At 38.0% G+C, this 22,113-nt stretch overlaps 1 protein-coding gene across 1 annotated transcript in view; it reads right to left on the bottom strand.

Moving 5' to 3' along the window:
- Positions 1 to 5,901: 5,901 nt before the first annotated feature.
- Positions 5,902 to 22,113, bottom strand: part of col6a3 (collagen, type VI, alpha 3) — a 78,262-nt gene continuing 62,050 nt past the window's right edge. The window contains exons 71-105 of the mRNA XM_067602796.1: positions 21,684 to 22,018; positions 21,518 to 21,596; positions 21,262 to 21,407; positions 20,821 to 20,913; positions 20,660 to 20,713; positions 20,346 to 20,417; positions 20,190 to 20,216; positions 20,045 to 20,089; positions 19,797 to 19,850; positions 19,612 to 19,674; positions 18,150 to 18,215; positions 17,970 to 18,023; positions 17,836 to 17,871; positions 17,681 to 17,743; positions 17,351 to 17,413; positions 16,999 to 17,061; positions 16,585 to 16,647; positions 16,036 to 16,086; positions 15,661 to 15,696; positions 15,331 to 15,393; positions 14,982 to 15,044; positions 14,639 to 14,671; positions 14,481 to 14,517; positions 14,349 to 14,360; positions 13,739 to 14,232; positions 13,497 to 13,599; positions 12,474 to 13,175; positions 12,230 to 12,332; positions 12,079 to 12,143; positions 11,305 to 11,565; positions 11,020 to 11,094; positions 9,569 to 9,739; positions 8,198 to 8,263; positions 7,086 to 7,271; positions 5,902 to 6,728 (exon numbers count right to left, since the gene is read on the bottom strand). Of these exons, the coding sequence (XP_067458897.1) occupies positions 6,688 to 6,728; positions 7,086 to 7,271; positions 8,198 to 8,263; positions 9,569 to 9,739; positions 11,020 to 11,094; positions 11,305 to 11,565; positions 12,079 to 12,143; positions 12,230 to 12,332; positions 12,474 to 13,175; positions 13,497 to 13,599; positions 13,739 to 14,232; positions 14,349 to 14,360; positions 14,481 to 14,517; positions 14,639 to 14,671; positions 14,982 to 15,044; positions 15,331 to 15,393; positions 15,661 to 15,696; positions 16,036 to 16,086; positions 16,585 to 16,647; positions 16,999 to 17,061; positions 17,351 to 17,413; positions 17,681 to 17,743; positions 17,836 to 17,871; positions 17,970 to 18,023; positions 18,150 to 18,215; positions 19,612 to 19,674; positions 19,797 to 19,850; positions 20,045 to 20,089; positions 20,190 to 20,216; positions 20,346 to 20,417; positions 20,660 to 20,713; positions 20,821 to 20,913; positions 21,262 to 21,407; positions 21,518 to 21,596; positions 21,684 to 22,018 (3,938 nt within the window). The 3' untranslated portion in view covers positions 5,902 to 6,687. The remainder of the gene's footprint in view (positions 6,729 to 7,085; positions 7,272 to 8,197; positions 8,264 to 9,568; positions 9,740 to 11,019; positions 11,095 to 11,304; positions 11,566 to 12,078; positions 12,144 to 12,229; positions 12,333 to 12,473; positions 13,176 to 13,496; positions 13,600 to 13,738; positions 14,233 to 14,348; positions 14,361 to 14,480; positions 14,518 to 14,638; positions 14,672 to 14,981; positions 15,045 to 15,330; positions 15,394 to 15,660; positions 15,697 to 16,035; positions 16,087 to 16,584; positions 16,648 to 16,998; positions 17,062 to 17,350; positions 17,414 to 17,680; positions 17,744 to 17,835; positions 17,872 to 17,969; positions 18,024 to 18,149; positions 18,216 to 19,611; positions 19,675 to 19,796; positions 19,851 to 20,044; positions 20,090 to 20,189; positions 20,217 to 20,345; positions 20,418 to 20,659; positions 20,714 to 20,820; positions 20,914 to 21,261; positions 21,408 to 21,517; positions 21,597 to 21,683; positions 22,019 to 22,113) is intronic.

Here is a 22,113-nt window from a genome sequence, read left to right as displayed (position 1 = left end):
GGTTACACTCCCACATGAAGATTCTATTACTTTCCAAAATTTCTTAGGATCATTTCAGTTTCCGGTAATTTTAGAAAGGTTGAACTCGGATTTAGTTTTTGATAAAAGAGGTAAAGCGATTTCGGAGCTGTCTAAAAATCAGCCTGAGATTTGGATTTTCTGGCCGTAGCCCACACAGCATCCCTTTCTTTTAGTACACTGAACAGTTGAGGGGGAAAACCATGGATTGTTTTGGCCTTTCACTCCTTTGCATGTTTATTTATAATATTGGTAAACGGATCATGAAAATGTTTCCAAGCCAGTTCTGCATCATTAATGAGAAAGATCTTCCAGTAAAAGTTCCACAAAACGTGAAGAAAAGCTTGCTTACAGAAGATGCACAAAATCTTGTTTAGGAAGAAATCAGATGGTAGAGATAAGTTTTTCAAATAAGTAAATTATGACACAGCACCAGCTTTGAGAAAAGGCCTTAAAAGTAAACAAACTGCTTACATAAATCTTCTTTTAATCACAATATGCTGCAATTTGTTTAACTCATCATTTCGAGTTCCAGGCGGTTTGTTGCATGTTGGAAAACGTTATTATGATAGTGGTGTGAACTGAAGCGGCGATGAAATAGTGAAGTAAAGTGATGGTACGAGAGGAAATCAGGAGAGTTTATCAAAACAGTGATACTATTTCAAACACCCCAGGAGATATAACATCTGGAAGTTTTGTTGGGGTTGAAAAGAGGACATATCCCTAGGCCTTTTAAATTCACTGACCAAATTGTCTCCTCCTCATACTGTGACAAAGCACAAACCTCTTATCGTTTTATTTGTTTATGCATGATTTAGGTCTGATCTCTGAGGGGAGGTCTGTATCCTTGTTCAAACAGCTTGGAGTATATTGGCAAGAATTGTCATTTTTGTAGTGGCTAAATATTATGTATTGATTTTAGCTTATAAAACTGGCCAAATAAAACACTTTGATGTTGTAAACAGTAATGATCAGCAATAACCACGGTGTAAGTTATGAGATTTTCAACCCTTTGGACCACCATTGAGTAGTGAAACAAACTTTCTGTGGCTGCTGCATGCCAAGAGGAAAGCAAATGAATATCGTTTTTAAAAGGTTGATGGAAATTGACAATTATAACCACAAAGTACAAAAACAATCAGCGGTCTGTAAGACTGGAAATGTGGCCAGAAAATGTGGCTTCAAGGCCTGAAGGTATAAAGACACCTGGTCATATTTTAAAGCAGGTCAGTGTGTCAATATCACAAGTACTATCACAAGTCACAAGTATATGTTGTTGTTTTTTTGTTGTTGTTACTGAATTACTGAAGTATGAATTCCTCCAGTGCTGTCCATCTTTGATAAGACACAAAAGAAAAAACAACATTATTATTATTACTGGAAGATATTTCCCTTCATTTTATTTATTTTTTCTTTATTGCTAAAGAACCTACTACATGCAATTTGTTAGATATTGTAGAACAATTTCTACAATAGTTGTTAAAAGTTGTTGCTGAGAACATGACCTCAGAGTCTTCAGTGGTAGCTTCATCCCTGGTTTCTCTCAGAGAAACGTGTTCTCCATTAGTTAATGATATAAAGGCCTTTTCAAAAAAATGTACGTCTCCTGTCTTAAATGTTGGCAGTCTGTGAACATTTCTGTCTAAATTCTTCTTTAAACTCTCAGTGTAATCTGTAGCCCAACAATTCATCACTATTCTACAACATTTTTCCAGGTTTTCTTTTTGTTTTTTTTTCCATACGAATGCAGGATTGAAGGCAAACTGTAGACCATTTTAAAATGTCACTGTATGTAAATGGTTCTTCGTAGCAACTTTTAGACATTGTTAAATATTTACACTTTAACTGGATATAGTGCTAGTTACTTGGTCATACAACTGCTCCCAGTATTTACTTACTTTCAGCAAATTCACTGGTAGTAAATCTAGTGATGTTTGACTTGCAAGTTAAAAATTACACAAACACACCGTTAGTTTTGGTCTCTGAGTGGCTGGACAGTTTTAATGGGAGAGGAGGTGCAGGTGCAGCCTGGCTTCAGCTCACAAGGTTAGATTAGGTTATATGTCTATCTAAAATTATATAAACCTCTCAGGCTGAAATCTTCATCTGTGTGTTCAGTATCACCAAACCACAGCTGGCGGCAATAAATTATTAGAGTAATTACCTGACAAGATTTGCCTGAACACAGAGTTTATAATAGGAAAAAAAATATGGATGAACCTGTGAAAACGGTCTAAATTATGACAGTCACCACTCACAAAATAAATGTTAGAGAGAAGTCAATAGTTCAAAAGCCTTTCTCTGACTTGTGCTTCTGAATTATTGTCTTTATTGTGATGAGGAGGACATTTAATAATATGAGAAACAATCAAAAGTCAAAAAAGCTTTTGCACTCTGAAAGATGTCTCAGAAATCTGTTATTATTAAATTACACGGCTGAGCAAGACAGACGTTTCAGCGTCTAGGCGCCTTCTTTAGAATATAAGAAACATAAATGGAATTAAATGTCTCTGCTCTGTGAAGTTTCTCTTGTATGTGGGTGTATCACACAGACTTTCTGGAATAATAAAAACAAGATGCTCTGCTAACAAGGAAATGTGACTTCATCAGATGGTCTCATACATGAGGAAATCTTTTGTAACAGAACCAAAGGCTTCTGATAAATATGTCTAATATCCCCAGTGGCAGGGCTTATATGTATTTACCAGAGTGAAAACATGTATATAATTATTTGGTATAAGCATTAAAGACTCTGAAAAACAAAATAAACTGTTGTTGTTTGTACTGAATCAGATTCACAACTAATCACTAAGTCTGGATAAGAAACACACATACTGCTTTATACTAAATAGAATATAATGGAAGGTTCCTGAGGGTTTATACTGTATGTTGGTGGAACTTCAATTTTAAAGTATGTTTTTGAGGATATAAGATTTGATTTGACGGTCAAATCTCAGGAATGTATTACATGTGCCACTAGTGAGGTTGATCACATGCTAAAATGTCCATGTGGCTTGATATGATTCAGATTTCAGAACTCAAAAGCACTATTAGGAGACAGGATCTAACTTCTCCTGTAGCAAAACATTTTCTAGTCTATGGCTTCAAGGCATTAAGAAAGTGAACTGCATTAAGTGAGGTGGCCCTCTGCATCTATTGCATTTGAAACATGAAGGTGAAAGTGGACTGAATGAAGAGCTAGACTTGAAGTGTTTCCTTAAAATTTAAGTTTAATTGATATTTAGCTTTAATACTAATTTGTTGGAAATCATACTGGAATTAGATTTTTTTGTTTGTTCTCTTGGCTGGTTTGTTTTAATTCAACCAGAAGATGGTGCTATAATATGTAAAGCAAACAGGTTACAATACAGGTGACAAAGATGATGGCTTGATTACTGAATTATGTAATTATTCTAAAGGATGCCTTATGTGATGCACAGTTGTGCTCATAAGTTTACATACCCTGGTAGAATTTGTGAAATATTGGCCATTTTTTGGAAAATATGACTTATCATGCTTTATTTAGGGATAGTGGTCAAGCAGTGGTGAAGCCATTTATTTTCACATAATTGTTTGTGCCCTTTTTAAATTGATAACTGAAATCACCAAAATGGCCCTGATCAAAAGTTTACATACCCTTGAATGTTTGACCTGATAATATACACACAAGTTGACACACACAGGTTTAAATGGCTATGAAGGGTAAGTTTCCACACCTGTGATTTGTTTGATTGTAATTAGTGTCTGTGTATAAATAGTCAATGAGTTTCTCAGCTCTTGAGAGCCAATTTCATCCAGGGCTGTGCTGACTTTACTGGATACGGAGCCATGAGGAAAGCAAAAGAACTGTCAAAGGCCCTGTGAGAAAAGGTAGTTGAACTTTATAAATCAGGAAAAGGATATAAAAAGATTTGAAAATGGCAATCAGTAGTGTTCAAGCCCTGATAAAGAAGTGGAAAATTAAGGGTTCTGTTGGTAGCAAGCCACGGTCAGGTAGAACAACAAAGATTTCAGCCACAATTGCCAGGAAAATTGTTCAGGTTGCAGAGAAAAACCCACATGCAACGTCAGCTGAAAGTAGGGTAGGAGGTACTTGAACAAAAATGGGATGCGCAGTCAAGTTGCCAGAAAAAAGCCGTTAACGCCACAAAACAGCCCGCTTACAATGTGCCAAACAGCACCTAGACAAGCCTCCAAACTACTGGAACAAAGTTATTTGGAGTGATGAGACCAAAATTGAACTTTATGGTCACTATGAATGGTGCACATCTTACAGATTCTGCCAGGGTATGTAAACTTATGAGCACAACTGTATATAAAATGGTTTATTATTCTTGTTTGGCCCCTGATGAAGGTATAACTTGAAACGTTGGGCTTTGATTCAGCATAATGCTGTTAGAATAAAGAAGAAGCTTCCACTTCCATACTCCAAAGCCCTAAAATATTTCCTGCACCTCGTTTCTTACTCTAATGCTGCTACTGGGGGTATTATCTGGCTCAGGGTCAGTGACAATAATAAACAATAAATGAATACATTTTGTGAAAATGACATTTATTGTCAACTTAAGATAAAACAATATAATAATATTAGTCAGCCTGGTCACTTATGAATGGAGTGTGTGGATGAGTGTAGTGTGTGATGCATGCAAACAAAACCCTAAGCAAACTCACTGGTGGAGGCCTGGGAGGAAGAGAAGAGAGAGAGGGTATCATTAAAGTCACTTAAATATGCTGAGGCCTCAACCACTCAGGTGTAGGTAGTTTCCTGATGTCCTCTTCGACTCTGCTTATTGGCTCCTGACCCAGGAAGTCAAACCAATCTCACAAGCAGAAGGCAGAGACAGAGACGTTACTGTATTATATTTTATGAGGCTTTTCTCTTCTTCAGAGACAGCATGTAGCACTTACACTTTTGTGCCAATGAAATTTTCCTAAGTAGTCTTAAAAGAATTTTGTTTTGATACTTGTTTAATGATGCTTTGATGGAATCGGTCATTTACAAAGATAAATATTTATGGGGGGGTTTAAAGGATATTTGTGTTCATTTCTTCAAGTGTGTCCTAAAATAATACTCATATGCTCATACTGTATGTGCATTTCAAGAGATTTTGTTCACTTTAATTGTTTCTCTTGTCCATAGCAGAGCAATTTCAAGTGATTGAGGGGAAAGGTCCACAGTCCTTTTCCCGTCAAAGCTAATTTTATGGCTTCATCAGTCTGAGTCAGACAGATCAAGTGGAGATCTTCCAGTGTTACAATCCCTTTAGTATAAAATTCCTTCTTTGTGATACTTTCCTTCTGCTGTAGCTTAGAAAGCAGACACTGTCTGTTGAGGCACAGAGTGGTAACCTCATTCTAAAAGGGCTCAAGGTTTTGGAAGATTGACACACTCGATTTGTCTAACTCGAACTGCTGAGGCCTCATATTAGCTTCAGCTGAACTTTAGAGTGCAATTTTGCAAAGAAAGAGGACTGTGGATTTTGTTTTTCATCTCTTACATTGACATCACTTTAGGAAAGGCTGTCTTTGAGGCTAGCATGGACACAGGAAACAATTGCAACCAGAAAGTATTTAATTGTACATATGGGCATGTGACTATTGTACTAAGACAGAACTTATCTACAAAAATAAGAAAACCATGTAATTACTGGTATTAAAAAACCCAACAACTAAACACTAAAAAAATAACTGACAATTGAATGTAATGTGAGCAGTAATGTGAACCCTCATCCCCTCATTTTAAACCCCTTTAAAATAAATGAAAGATGACATTCATGGATTTCAATTAGCTTCTGGTTTTATGCAATCTTCAGTTACTATAAATATATGTGTGTACTTCCTTTGTACTTCCTAAGACTTAATTCAAAACAAGAAAGAAATGAATCAGTTGCTCATGTTTATTAGAAAGTCTAGTTCACTTTTATTTCTCCTATACCCAGATGAAACACAAATTTCATTTAAACCAAAAATAAAAACAGCTTGACAAGTACATTCCATATTTCAATAGCTGGAACTTGTGTGTTTGAGGCAGTGGATCCAGAAGTGCACTTAACGTTACATTAATATTTTTTGCATCCTAACAGCTGGTCACTGTCATTTTAATACACACACCGCCATACAAGACTTGTGTAAACATTGCTATGGATTCTGTGACATAGTGAAGGAATGATTCCACAGGGATCAAGTGAAAAAAAATATGAAAGCCAATGTTGCTATGTGAATGTGGAATGTAAAAATACATATAAAAAAAGAGATTACTGCATTGATTAATGCCAGTCCTGCGTGTAATGATTTATTGCTAATCTTTGTCCAAGATATTCATATATGTTTCTTGCTTAATTATAAAACTGCATTTTAAAAAATACTCATATGATGTTCCAGGAAACTTGACATTACAACACTGAATGCACTTAACAACTCCATCTTTTAAAACATACATACTATGTAGCACCAGTAGGTTAAAACAAATCATGCAGCAAATCGTGTTGCCTTCCTTCTTGCTGTGAAAAAGACTATTTCAAGAATTTGGGGGATAAAGTCTATTTTTGTGGAATCCAGTGCATCCACCATTGCTTTGGTATTGCATCCTTATGGTATGGCCATGTTGGATGTTTCTCCTCAGAATCCCCTACACAGAGGTAAAAGCTGGCCATGTTTGTACTTTTTGTCCTATGTTCTTATCGCAGCGATGACTCCTTGTTTGACGGGTGCTGGTGAGAAAAGGAAAAGAAAAACTTGGTTAGCCTCGTATTAAGATTATGTTTCAAACACTTTGACAACTACTGTAATCTAACAGTGACTGCACCGAATTATAACTGAATTAATAATCGAAGTGGCACCTTTTTACCAAACAATCCTGAACGTATGGCACTGATGCATTGCTTACACAATAGTTCTTTATTTCTTATTTTTAGTATCTTCTTTTTTAATAGTTTTTGGATAACAATGGAGGTATATCAGACTTTGGATACACACACATTACTTGTAAGTAGATCAATTCATTGTTGGTTTGACTCTGCACATTAGATTTGTTGACACAAAAAAAAATTACTATTTTGAATATGTACCTCGTTTTCCACAAGCCTTTTCACACTGCTCATGTGAGTCAAAGCGATTCTGGTTTCCACCGCAGCCTCCGTACCAGAAGCGTGTGCAGCTCTTGCTGGGGGCATCATAGTGCCACTTGAGGACAAATTTGGCACAAGTACCTTCCTCTTTGGGAAGCTGGCAAATGTCCACAGCTGTAGAGGCCGCTGTGAAGGACGTGAGAAAGAATAGCAATCAGTAAAGGTATGACAGCATGTGCAACTTTCTGGCAATGCTCTATGCTTTAAGTTACTATAAATACCCTGAATGAAAGGGTGCAATCAGCAGTAAAGATATCATTACCATTATACATAATGGGTAGTAAGGAAGAGATGAAGATGAGTACAGTGACCTGTTTGTGTTGTGGAATGGAAAACTGTATAATGCCTATAAATGTTTCAAGGAAAGAACAAAAGCACTTCCAACCCAGCAGACTTCTTCCATAGTCATGAGATACAGCACATTTGGTTTCGGGTACATTCTGCATTACTGTAAGTATCTTGTGCCAATTTACTCCAGCACTAATGAGGTACTGACAAATTGAACTTGTTTTGTGTGAGGGCTGCTGCCAAAACCCCCCCCCAAAAAACAATGAACCAGTGAACAAGGCTTTCCATTCATTTTCTCCGTGGTTATGACTTGGCTCACTACTGTGACAAATGTATAACCTTCTCATTTTTCCATGCTTGGTGTTTCACTTGTTCCGTCAGTCAAGGCAATAGGGGAGGTGGGCGGGTCTGCAGTTGAATACAAAGGACCTCTTGTTTTGCAAAGTGAGCACAGTTGGAGAAAATTGAATTATGCAACAGTGATATAACGTATAACGCTGGTGATTTGTTGTCCAAATATATGCCCAACATCAGATGTGGTCTGAAAAGGTCTGATTTAAATTGTGTTTGAGGATGTGGATTCGCTTGTTTAAACTAGACCAGGAAGGAAGTGCTTTTTTTCTTTCATATTGGCAAACATTTGCATATATACACTCACATCAAAGTCAGTTATGTCTTCAAAACAGGGTGTTAGAAGGGAAGGAACAGTAACATTATAGGCCATATTATTCAAGGTGTTTCAGTGAGTGTTTATCAGATCTTACCAGGAGCCGGGAGGATCTCCACCTGCTCAACCTGTTGCACTTTGGGCTGAGGCTTTGACTCTGGCACTGTGGAAACAATCAAATATAAATCTTAAAAGGAGCAGACTTTCACCAACATGGTTTCAAGTGCACTGTGGATATAAATGTCCAGATATTTACTCAGATGCAATCTCCATTATCTGTCACAAATGATCCAACATTGGCAGTTTCACTTCTACTTAAACTCCACAGCACACTTATTCTTCTGTATGCAGATGGAATCCTCATTTTCCGAATAACTCATTTAGTCAGCTTAAAGGACATTTTTACTATCATTTTACTATCTCCTCTTTAAAATATAAAACATTATGTCAAGTATAAGTGTAAAATTTGTTTAGCTGTTTTTAATTGACTGTAACAGTGGCAGATTTAGTGCTCAAAATTCAGTCATTTTTTTTAACAACTGGTCTTCAATCACACACTTAATAGGTAAAGGGACGTTTCATCTGAATCTGAAATAATCTCATCGTCTCCTCAAATGACGACTGTGTCAGGTAGATTTTATCAGTTGCAGTTTACTAGTGAAGGCTAATGCTAATGCTAAAACTCCAGCAGACTTTTTAATAGTATTTCCAGCTGATACATTTTTAAATGAGACACTTGTAAAAGGTTCTTAAATATACACATCATGGCTACATACATGATATCAGGCTAAAAGACCAAGGCTAGCTTTTAGCCTACATGTCCCAGGCTAAAAGTTACATTTTGTGGACATGAAAACAATTTACATAATTGTTTGTGTATTGCAGGGTACAACTAGTATTACAGTATAGTATTATGAATGTAAATGTAATGTAAATGTTATTTGTTCTAACATAATCCTTAAAACAGTATGCTTCACTTTTAAAGGAGAAAAGGCTTTGAGGATGATGATAGCACATTGGCTCCTATGCAGTGAATTTTCCAGTCCTGAGCAGGTATTTTTCTGAAGTAACCTGTAACCCAGTATCATAATATGGTTAGCTAATGACAAGCCTCCTGCCTCTAGAAATAACACTAGGTTACTTCTGTAGGTAGCTACTTAGCAAGGCATAATAAACACACTTTTGCTCTTGTGTCTTTGGTTTTGGAAAGATGTTAAAAACTTAAAAACACTTATTAAAGCACACCATTTTGGCATGTGGAATGATCCAAACCTTGACAGGCCTGCTGTGCCAGGTCACAGTTTCTAAACTACAGGAGGATCAAGCAGTTGCTGTTGGGGGTTTAGCAAACTGACAATTGTAGGTTTTGTATCTGGGGTTGAAGCTCATCATATGCTGCGTTAGATTACACAATCACACCAGGACGCAGCACATTCCCTCAGTGAGCCTGGCAGCAACAACCACTTACCTGACCTCATGCAGCGTTTCAAGCAGAGGGCCTCAGTGTCGAACCTATTGTCATTGCCTCCACAACCTCCATACCAGAACTGGCTACAGACGCTGTACCTTCTGTCAAAGAACCACTTAGCCTGATAGTCTTTGCATGGCATTCCAGCGTCATAGTCAAATGAGCATGGGTCTGCAAATTCATTCATTAGAACATGCAAAAACAACAGCAGTGGTGGAGAACAGACAGAGAGAGAGGATGAGTTTGTGTTAAAGTTTCATGTACAACTACATCAGGCATACAGCAGTTACTCAGTTGCGCTGTTAAAAAACAAGTTGCTGGTAATGGCTTAATTCATACTACAGTACAAGCTTAGAGGTATTCAAAAGGGTCTGGTTGGGTCAAATGAGTCTTAGTGCTGATATGGTTCATTCTTGCAGGGAAGAAAATTGCATTCAACATGACATGACATTCTCCAGAGGGCATTATTAAGAGTTTGGGTATTTGAAAATTAAAAGTAGAAAATGAGTAGAAAGAAAGGTAGGTGAAATGAAAAATGAGTTAGTTGTAATTACAGCTACTGTTTAATGTTAGTTCATTCTAGTCATCTAGGATTCTCAGGGCTGTGTGGTTCAGGTTATCTGCATGTGACAAGTCCCATAAGTCGACCCCAGAAATACTTCAAATTATGAGAAAACACAGAACCCACTGGGGTCTTGGCTGCATTATCTGTCATTTCCTCTGTGGGACAACATACTGTAAATTGCAGAGTGCTTATAAAATAAAATGCTGACATTGGGGGTATCAAAATACAGAACTCAGTTAAATGACTAACTTTTATACTAAAGGCGACTTTTCTTAAAACAATATTTGAATGTTTGTGCAAGTGCAGAAGCTTTCCTCTTCACAGAACCGCCTGAATTTAAGCCAGTAAAGATGTTAGGTTTTGTGCCTTCTACTTTAGGAGTGAAGCTTTACAGCAGCTGCAAAGCTTCACTCCTAAAAGTGAAGTAAATATGTACATTGTAAATCCTCTTCAGTGCTTCTATTTTCCAACTAAGCATTTATTCTTACACATATTACAACCTCAGTTGTTTTGTTGCTTGAGTTGTAGATTCCATAAGTTTTCCTGAGAAACCAACAGCATATTCTGGCATGTACTAGTGAGTTTATTAATAGCACATTTGTGTAGTGGTTCAGCTGAAATATTGCTTTTTTTTTTACAGCTGTACTGTAATGAAGCGAGAGACCATTAGCTTTAATGCACCAAATGTGAATGTGGAGAAAAAAAAAGGATTTATGCTGAAAATTTAAAGTGCATCACCACTGATGGCTGATGAGGTCAGAGGTCGTCAGAAATAACATAAAAATTATGATATGATATAACGTATAAACTGTGATAAGCATTATTATTGTAAAAATAAAATTACAGGTTAAAGCAAATATGATATGCATCTAAATGGTATGCTCACCAGTCTCTGGTCTGTCCAGTGGTGTGGTATTTACAGTACTGGTACCTTGGCTGGCTGGTTTATGCTCTGCTGCTTCTGTCAAAGTGAAATAAGTATTTATGGAGCAGTTAAAATAATGCAATGAATCCTGCAAAGTAGTTCAGGCACAATAACAACTGCCTGAGTTTTTGATTATTATCTTCACTCCCCATTTTCCACTGTCCTGAAATGTGTGTATGCTAGCAGGGAGTCAACCTCTTGCAATCTCTTGTGTTTATATTTTCATATTTTTGCTTGTGGCCTTACTGGTAGTGACGATGCCTTTGCGGGTGGAGACAATGTGACCATCTGCAGTGTGAGCTGTGACCACAGCGTGATATGACTGAGCACTCTCCAAGTTGTCCACAGTAAGCTCTGTGCCTGACACGTTGGTCTTCAGTGCCAGGGTATGGTCATTCAGCCGTGTCACCACCACCTCAAAGTAGACAAAGAGCTTGGGGTCTGGGCTGGTCCAACGTAATTTAATGCTGCTGGAAGTGATGTTAGAGACGTGTAGCTCATCTGCATCTGAGGGAGGTAAGACATAGTGGTATCAACGCAGGACAAATAAAATCACAGGTTGTTGTGAATGTCAGTATGACTAACATAATGTTACTTTTTATCTACTGTTATATTTTTAGAAGAACTTGTACATTTTCTGTTGTGAAGCTGTATAACAAGTCTGAGAGAAGATTGGACAATGGTGCTGATTGCTGATTGTTGGGCCATCAGTGTTAGCAGTTGATTATGTATGAGTCACAGTGAAGAAAACAGAAATAGTTGTTAAGACAACCTTCTCTTTTATCCCACAAGGGACATAGCTGTTATAGCCGTTATCATTTTTGTTCATTTTTATGTTGTTTTTAGTTTACATGTGGGTATTTATTTACTGCATTTTGGTCATCAGTATGGGTGGATGAGGACAGGAGCACTGTAATTTCCATGCTCTTATGGATGAATAAATTGAACCTTTGAACCTAACCACACATCAAACAGCACTTAGTGTAGTTGAAGTTCATTTTAATGTATCCGCAATCTCACCTTTGTGCTTTACTGGATGAACTGCTTGGTGATTCTCATGATGTTTCTGATGTTTCTGATGTTTCCTATAAATGCAACAATAAATAATGAATTTAACCACCAGTGTTTCCAACAAATTGACAGTGAACAATGACAAAATCACAAAACTTACTCCTGTTGGTGGGTCGATGTAAAAGGGTTTTTTAGTGGCTGGTCACTCTGGAACCACGTGCAGTTTTTGGAGACTTCAGGGGACATGTAGAAAGCATTTTCGACTGAAAAGACACACAATACAGAACACAGCATCTCACTCACAGGGACATGATTAACCTGATGCAATTAATGGCATTAATACTAAAACATTATATAAAAAAGTGTGCACAAAGGCATTAAAACTCAAATCTGTGTGTACTTACTGCTGATGTATTTTGGCAGAAGCTGGCCAAAGGTCTGAATGTGTTTATCATAAAAGTGTGAGAGGCTGTCCAGCCTCTTGAAGAAGACATCTGAAGGCTCACTGGCCATGCTTGACAGGACACGGACATCTCCAGCACTCAGTGTTTCACTCACACCCATGATGACCAGGAAGTAGCCTCTGCACTTGATCTCAGTAGCAATACGCACCAGCTGCTGCCCTTCCTCTTCCACACTTCCTGTCACAAAGAGCACGAGTACTTTCCGGTTACGTTGGAGAGGCGCCTTCTCAAACACCTGTTCCACTGTCGATTGAATAGCCGCTACCAGTGATCGGCCACCTTCTAGCTGCGGTGTCTTCTCCAGCAGGAATTTGACAATATTCTGAGAGGAATGGTGATCGGTCAAGCCGATATCCACATGAATGGGAGAGCCAGATTGGTTGTAAAGGAACTCATAAGGTGCTTGCTGGATCACTGACACTCTAGCATGATGAACAGATGATTTGGGATTTGAAGACACTTGTAGGTGCTCCACCATGTGTGCTATGTAGCGTTTAATCTCAGTGAAGACGGCTGGGTATGTAGACTCAGAGCTGTCCATGACAAAAGCCATGTCGATATCCACGTCCGTGGTGAAAGATCGCTTATCTCGGCTGGCCGATGGGGGCACATAGTCACACATCTGGTCTGGAGCGCAGACGTCTAGAAAAGGAGGACATAGAATTTTGTTTTGGATATTTTGTCATGATTTTTATTATGTCTAAATTGATCAGTCTGAAAAGGATGTACTGGGGTCATCCAGCTTGCTTAAGCAATTTTACCCATACACCAGGGACTTTTTTCTATTTTTCTTACATTTTCAATATAAACAAATAACTACAAGAATCTTGAATTGATTTTTTGGGGGGATGTGTGGTGGCAATAAATCATATCAAGACAATCTTTGAAAAAAACTGAGTAAAAAATGAAACAATATGCTTCAACTATAATGTCACTGTTACTGCCGAAACATAGAGCTCTTACCTAGGCAGACATGGCAGTTCATAACCTTTTGGAGGACTGAATTGTACTGTGCACCTCCAGCGCTGGGAAGTACAATTACCTGGGCCAGAGCAGTGTTGTTGACCTGGTGTGTAGAGAGGAGCAAAACATGTTGAAAATACAATGTACAATATAATTTAATTCATTCAAGACAGATACTGTAAATATGCCTTTAAAACATGTGTACTGTAATGTTCCCCTTTGAGGTATCTGTTTTGTTTTACCTGCAATGCTCTGCTAAGTTGTCTGTCTTCACGGCTGACTAAGAACAGAGTGGCAATTCCAGAATCATGGAGGCGGAGAGCTGCATTCGTAATTTCTTGTGTGTCCTTGACCTGGCTACCGACAAAGAAGATGGCCACTTTCCTCGTGAGGAAGCCACTGCGCACCCGCTTGAAGGTGTTATGGGCCACAAACTTCATGGCCGTGTGCATGCTGCGTTCCTTGCGTGTCTGCAGGGGCTGCAATCCCTCAATGCGCTGTACCAGTTCACGTTTCTTCAGCCTATCAGCGAACCGGATCTCAGTGGTCACTTCGTTGTTGTACAGGGTCAAAGCAACGCGTGCTCCTCTTGGACAGTTGCTCTCAGTGATGGTGATGTTTTCGACAAGACTCAGGACTGTGTCACGCATGTTGTTGAATATAGGACGGCCAATGCCCTGAGAGGCATCCAGGGCAAAGGCCAACTCAGTGGGGTAGAGCGGACATTCCTGCTGACCTAATGGAGTACACATAGAGCATTTAGTTCTCTGCAGAGTAGTGGATACAGCATATACACAGTCATTCAAATAGTTATATGCCTATGAAAACTATGACAGTTTATTATGTACTTACCGTAACAGCAAGCTGGTGAAGAGAGGGACACAAAACTTGGTGAGACATTTTTTGTGGTACACAAACACACAAACATCATTGCTTATCATTGTTATTGTATGATATTGTTGATAGATATTGAAATATACTTACGACAGTTTTCTCTGATCTTCTTGACCAGGTCACATTGCTGAGGACAAAGAGACATTTCAAGACAAATGTTGAAAGAGACACACAGACACCAGGCATGAGCTCTCATGAGCTTTGTTCATGCAATGCAATTTTAGTCAGTTTGATAAATGAGCACTTACCACAACACCTTGTCCTCTCGGTCCTTTCTGACCCTGAGGGAACAAAAACAGTTGTGTTAACAGCTGGACATGGTGGGAGAAATAAAACACTTTGTTTTTTGTACTGCTTATATAATACTATTATTTATGTTAAATCATGTTAAGAACAATATTATGTTGTGCAGTATATAATGAATATATAATGTGCTGTATGTTGTAAGTTTGAATCCAAGAGAAGATACAAGCATAAATAGCCCACTCAAGATAGTATATATTATAAATTATGAATACACATATTCTGCTATGGTGGCACTGCGTCATTTATAGGAATGTACACTGATTATAAGATTTTTAAGTTGCTTACATATGCCCCAGGATATCCAACCTCTCCTTTCTGTCCGGGTGGACCAATATCCCCAGAGACACCCTGGAAAGAATAAACAGTGTGAAAAAAATAATTCACTCCGAGAGCTATTCATCTGTCAAAGTGCCAACATTAATGTACATGCTCATTCAACTCACTCACTGCCAAGAATGTACACTATATTTGAATCACATGAAAACCAGTCCTCTACTGTATCACGTCAAACCTATGTCCAGTGTTGCTCTTGAACAAGCTGAGTGTTTGAGGACTTTGCAAAGTGACACCATACAATACCTATTGTGGCATTTGGAATATACTAACTTAATCTAAAAGGGGTCTCGAAGCTTACCCTCTGTCCACGATTTCCTCTGGGTCCAGGTCCGCCCTTGGTGCCGGCTTCACCAGCTGCTCCCTGCAGTGATGGAAGTAAAGAGAATAAATGAAGCAAAAATGGTGTTGGGGTTCTCAATTTTGAGAATTAACTGCTTTTCATGGTATTACATTTTAATAAATTCAATATGTTCAGGTTTTGGACTGTTGCTCTGACAAAGCAGTTCATTTTTTTTTTTACTGTTTTTTGATATTTTATTGACCAATCGATTAGTTGATGAATCAATAGTGAAAATAATCATTATTTGCTACCCTATGTAAGAGTATTTAAGAGTCAGTTTTCCATTACCTTTGGTCCCGGGAATCCTGGGAAACCGTCATCACCCTGTAGAGATAAAATTCATACATACTTTAAGTATTGTGATAATTGCCCCATTGAATGAGTCTATAACAGTATATGTCTTGAGATTTGTAATAGTGAGGTGGTTCATTAATAATTCTATCTTCAAATGAGCTAAAGCCATGGCAGTCTTCATAATACTATGCTAGTAGCATAGAAGGGATATGTGTGTATCTGTTTGGGAAAGGAAAGGTGGGAAAGGTGTTTGTAACATTCTACATTTCATTGGATATTTAATGAAAAATCTGATCTTAACCTAAATTAAAATTAAGCCAAACCTTCTGATCACCATATGTATTTTACTAGAGGTCACAATTCACTTGCCTTTCTTCCTTTGGGCCCTGCGACACCAAACCCATCTCGGCCATCTTCACCCTATAAGGAAATCAAGATAAAGATTACTGGACTCATATGTTTTTCTTTGTAGAGTGCTCATTAATTCAGCTGCATGCACTCTTGGTAGTAAAAGGAAAACAAGAGCAACCCACTCCCCACCTCCCTCTTTGTCCCAACATCACAGTGTGATGTGATACTATGCTTTGGTATTCTTTAAAGACAGAACACATGGAATAAGGAAATAACAGTAAAAATACTTGATTAAACACATCACATATACATTCTTAGAAAGTCATGGCAACATAAGTCTTGCTTTAAATCACCCATGACAGTAATGCAAGCTTCTTAAGCCTGCAGCCTTATATCTTAAATCATAAGCTCTCCTGCCAAGGCTGTTCTCTTTCCCAAGAACAACTATAAAGAAGATGATCAAATAATCATCCATTGTATTATAAAGCATAGACCCAGAGGATTATTTTTCATTTTCACCAGTTTTAGAGGATGGTACATGCTAAAAATGGGTGGTTTCATTCTTACAGACTCTCCACGGGGGCCAAGGGATCCTATAACACCTTTAGGTCCGGGCTCTCCTGGCTCTCCCTACAAAGGCGCAGACATAACCACATACAGAGAATGAGACAGAGACAGAAATAGCCAAATACTCAAAGAGAATGTCAAAGCTTTAAATTAAGAGTGAATATTTCTTGAAGCTATCAGGTCAGTCTCAGTAGAGTTAATTAGGATCATATGCTTTTTTTTTTTTTTTTTTTTTGCAGTAGATCTTCAGCGGAGCCTTGATGTTTTCTTATAGTGCTTTCATGTTTGCTCAAATAGGCTACACATGTGTGCTCAGTAATGTGAGAGAGCTAGGCTTAGGCCAGTGTGTTTATAAATGAAACACGCCTGTTATTGAAGAACATAAGCCATGGCAAATTTTGTTCCACTCAATACCTTGCGACCAAGAGGTCCTCTTCTGCCCTTATCTCCAGCAGGACCTGGGATACCTCCGGGACCCTAGAAAACAAAATGTTGGGACATTAGAAGACATTTCTTTCCTCACAATGAAATATACTGTGCACATGAATTTCTGTAAGTTTTGCAGTGTGTGGTAGGCACAGTGTTAGTGTTTGGGCATGAAATGCAAATATTTTGGCTGTGTTTTTTCTCTAATGCTTTTTTTTTTACCTTGATGTAAAAGTAATGCTTGTTTTAAATGCACTTTGTAAATACACATAACTACACTTGAATTATTATGTGTTCAGTATGTGGCAGACAAAGCAAAAGATTTAAGAGGTTCACTCACTCTGGGTCCTGGGTTCCCATCTTCTCCTCTGGGTCCCGGTGCACCATTCGGTCCAGCTGGACCCTTGAAATAGACAAACCACACAGAGATGATGCACCAGTTTCTTTGCATTGAACTACCAACCCATGAGTAAAGAATGAACACACATTCATAGATATATAAATAGTCCAGTCACAGTCCAGTCAAAACAATGTGTCATATTGCTACTGCAGCCAAGAAAAGTGTTAACAGTAAATTCCGATGACAGCATTTGCCATGATACACATTTTGGCAAGTGTATTTGTAGATTGAATAATCTGCCAAACACTGCGTAAAGAGTGCCAGACTTACTCTAGATCCTCCAATACCAGGTTCTCCCTGAACACCATCAACTCCTGGATTTCCGGGATTTCCCTTAATGAAATGCAAGAAGCAAAATGTTAAAATTACTGTGATCACTACAATAACAGTTAGACACTGAATAATATTTCTTAAAAGGGACTTACAGCTTGTCCAGGCGGGCCTCTTCTGCCATCGGGACCCTAATGACGTTGGAGTGGAAATAAGTCCAGTTAAATTTTTAAAAAAACAGTGGTAACAAATATACAATAGAGAGTATGTACATGGAAAAATTGTTTACCCGTCTTCCAGCTTCTCCAGGTGTTCCCCTCTTTCCATCCTGACCAGGCTCTCCCTATCATTTCAGAACAGACATCCCAGTAAAACAAACTCATACAAACACAAACAGCCATGTTGAATTGCTTAATAGCACAATGCTGCAGGATTTTTCTACAATACAATGTGTGAAGGGGGGCATTACCGCTGGTCCAGCATCACCGGGGTCTCCTTTAGGTCCTGCGCGGTTGTTATCCTGTCCACTTGTACCCTATTAGACAGAAATTGTGTGTTCAAATTCAGCTACAGTCGAAAACCCTAAAACACAATCTGGGAAAGAAAGCTGACTGAGAGCATGTTCTAAGTTATACAAGCTGCCTGGCAGACTGAGGGAGAGTTGTATACATTAAAATTCTCACATACTAAAAGATCACACACCATAGTTTTTTTTTATCAGTGGCCATTGTTGAAAGGAATGAGTCAATGTAACTTAATGAATCCACTAACATACTGAAGACTAATCTAAGCTGGGAATTCATAACAGGTGATTAGTAACAACCTATTTCTAGGACTGGGCAATATATTGATAAAATATTGATATTGTGATATGGTTTTAAAGGCTGTATTCCAGTAAAGTGATGGAATTTTCTGATCTTACCAGACTGTTCTAGCTGTTTTATTATTTGCCTTTAACCACTTAGTCATTATATCCACCTTACTGATGATTATTTATTAAAAATCTAATTGTGTAAATATTTTGTGAAAGCTCCAATAGTCATTCCTACAATATTATCACAATATCGATATTGAGGTATTCGGTCAAAAATATTGTGATATTTGATTTTGTCCATATCGCCTAGCCCTACCTACTTCCCTGATTTTCACACTATCATGTACTGTATATGCATACTAAAAAATTCAAAAATACTCAACAAATAATGCACATAACACCCCTGTATAATCAGCTGAGAACACTTCATGTTTAAACCTGCATCAACTGATTTTTTGGCCACTTGGGGGTAACAGAAACAACTTGTGAACACAACATTGACACAACATCTCCTTTTAAGCTGATATATTGAACTTGTTAGCAAATTGTTGCTTGTTCACACATCCAGCAGTTAGGGAGCAACAAAGTAATTTCATTTGGAGTTGTGTTTCTGTCTACCTGGTGAATTTAAGTCCAATATTCATTCTCTTTTAGCTCTGTTTCTGGTCTCTACCAACCCCTGAGGGAAATATCTGGCTCTTTAGCTGCTTAATGATCCACTATGTTCACAGGCTAGTCACTGACTGTGTCTGTTTGCCATTTGGTACTGAACAGGCAGTGTACAGTGGGTTTTTCTCTGAAGACAGCTGCCTGCTGCAAACAAAAATGACACTATGAGAGCACTGAGAGTGAACCACAACAGTAAAGTTGCAGCCAGACAGCTAAACTGAGCTGAAACTCAGTATAAAGCTCTTTAAAGCCGAGGGAGATGCAGAGTCTCTGATTATTCTCTGTAGGTTCATCACTACGAGCAATACCTCTGATATTGCTGACTTCATTTGATACATTGTTATTATTAAAAAAAATAACTATAGCCACTTTAAAACAATATATCATTTTATAGATAATTGTTAATTTGGACATTAAATGGCACCATAATCTGTTCAATAAAACTCACAGGGTCTCCTCTGATTCCCATTTCCCCTATGTCTCCTGATTGTCCTTTGGCACCTTTAGGACCCTAAAAGCAAAAAAAAAAAAAAAAAAAAAAAAAAAGTTTAGTGAGCATTTATCAGTACTACCAAAATGAGATAAAAATAGGTTGAAAAATTGGAAGCTACAGTAAAAGCTAAAATCACTCACTCTTCTGCCAGAGTTTCCTCGGTCTCCTGGGGGTCCATCCACTCCACTTTTGCCCTAAAAATATAATGCGGATGCCACTTAAAGCCCCAAATAATGCATGAACAAAAGCATGTTCACATGTCATTGTCAAATGAAAAGAATGGTAGAGCTCACTTGGCACACTGCTACTTACAACAAGCATGCTGTATGACATGTTAGATTAAAAGTTCATGACTCAATGAGAAAAATCTAATATAAAACACACTTACCTCTTCTCCGTTGATGCCATCAAGGCCAATTTCTCCAAATTCACCCTGCAACATGGTAGCAGTTGGTTAGGTAGTTCATGCATCAGCCATTTTTCTGACACTTTTATATGATAATGAAGATTTTAAAAAGAGGAGAAAAACTCACCTTTTCTCCTGAGTAGCCACGAGAACCCTGAGCAAAGGAAAAGAATAATGTTATATTAAAAATTATAATAAAGATAAGAGGCAGATAATCACATCTTCAAGTTAAATTAACACATATGGTTGAGGTGAATGTTAGAGATAATATCAATGCCTTTACCTTGACACCCCTCTGCCCAGGACATCCCTGGAAACCCTGAGTTCCATTTACACCAGGAGGACCTCTCTCTCCCTGTCATTACAGAATAAAGACAAATATGTTGACAAAACACAAGGAAGGATGAAATCAGGAGGAACATGAAGAAGAGAATTAAGAAAAAAACACTGAAATTGCTAATGAACTGCTTTAGAGCAAAAAAAAAAAAGGTTTAAAGAATAGCGGCAGATCAAGACAGTTTACAGCAAGAGCTTGCAGATTTGTCATGGAAACACTCAGATTAGGACCACATATGTAAGCAAGGCAATCAAACTTACAGGTCCACCCTCATCTCCAGGATGTCCTTGGCTTCCTGGTAATCCTGAACTACCCTGAAAGACAAAACAACCAAGTCTTAGTTTCTGTTAACATTTAATTTCTGTTATAATTAAAGGGCTTTGAAAGAAAACGTATTTTATTCTTTTGACTTTGAGCATACCTTAGGCCCTGGAGGTCCAACTCCCCCTCGGGGTCCCCTGGTGCCGGTACATTTGCATGGCACTGCACAGCACTCCCTCTCTGCAATATTGTCCTACATAGCAAAAGAAGACAAATATTAAGTTATTAAAGGGGAAAAGGAAAAGTAATAATAATAACATAAAATGCAGCTCAAAGTGCTTTACAAGAAAATATATTAAAAACAAAAAGACATCTAAAAATAGGAAACATTCAAACAATAAACAATACAAATCTAAAAAGATGAAAAGAGGTAAAATCAAAATAAAATACTGGTAGTTAAAATCATTGATAATAGTACAAGTAATTTTAAGATATAAAAACCATAAAATAATTGAAGAGAAATATCAAATAAAGGTTGAATTAATTAAAAACAAGACCATAAAAATATGAAAGTCTTCTGTCTGACTGATAAGTAACTCACCAGTTCTTCTGCTAGCTCATAGTCCAAGTCCATGATATTGACTCGTAGGGGTCTTGTGTACCTGAAACCTCTCCCAAATTCCAGGAACGAAGCTTCCTCAAACTTAGGCACCCGCTCCAGCCCGACAAGGATTAAACTCTTCACTCCTGTTTTGCAGTTATAAAAGTTGTGAAAATGTTTTCATCCTCAGATTACTTCTGGATATGACATCAATATGATTTCATCAAAGGCAGTTTTCACTGCATAATCTTTTTACCTGACAGCTGAAGTTCATCAACTCGTCTTTTCATTTCAGACAATGGGGCATCAAGACCATCAGTCAGATGAATGACAACCTTTATGAGAGAGACACAATATAGTTTCACACTTCCTCACATTTTCCACAAATATTTTCATTGTTTTAAACTGTTTCAGTAACCAACCTTCACAGCATCATTCTGTCTGTTTTTGAACCTATTTGTGTAAGCTGAGATGGTCCTGCCATTGAGGACAAAGGGGCCACGATTGCGTAGGGCTCTGAAGTCCTCAAACAGCTCATCAGCGTTGTCTGTGAATTCCAGGAGGACAGGCTCAGAGGCAGAGTCCATGGCCAGCATGCCCACTTGCACAGAGGGAATCTGCCCTGATGAGCAACTGATAGGTACCATCTTGGAAATCCTCTGCAGAATGGCACCCATCTTGCTCTGGAGGTTGGTTTGAGAACTGAAGATATTCTGGGCGTTAACATCAAAGCCCACCAACACTTCTACACTGCAGGCTGCAAAACAGAGCACGGTTATGTGTCAAAAAACAGCATTTATTGTGAACCACTGAAAACATCTGAAACTTTTAATTCTAAGTTGCAAATTTCAA

Source organism: Thunnus thynnus, chromosome 11 (assembly GCF_963924715.1).
Source record: "Thunnus thynnus chromosome 11, fThuThy2.1, whole genome shotgun sequence".
Lineage (NCBI taxonomy): Eukaryota > Metazoa > Chordata > Actinopteri > Scombriformes > Scombridae > Thunnus > Thunnus thynnus.
Note: the sequence above shows the minus strand (reverse complement) of the source record. Positions and strands in the feature narration are given on the sequence as shown.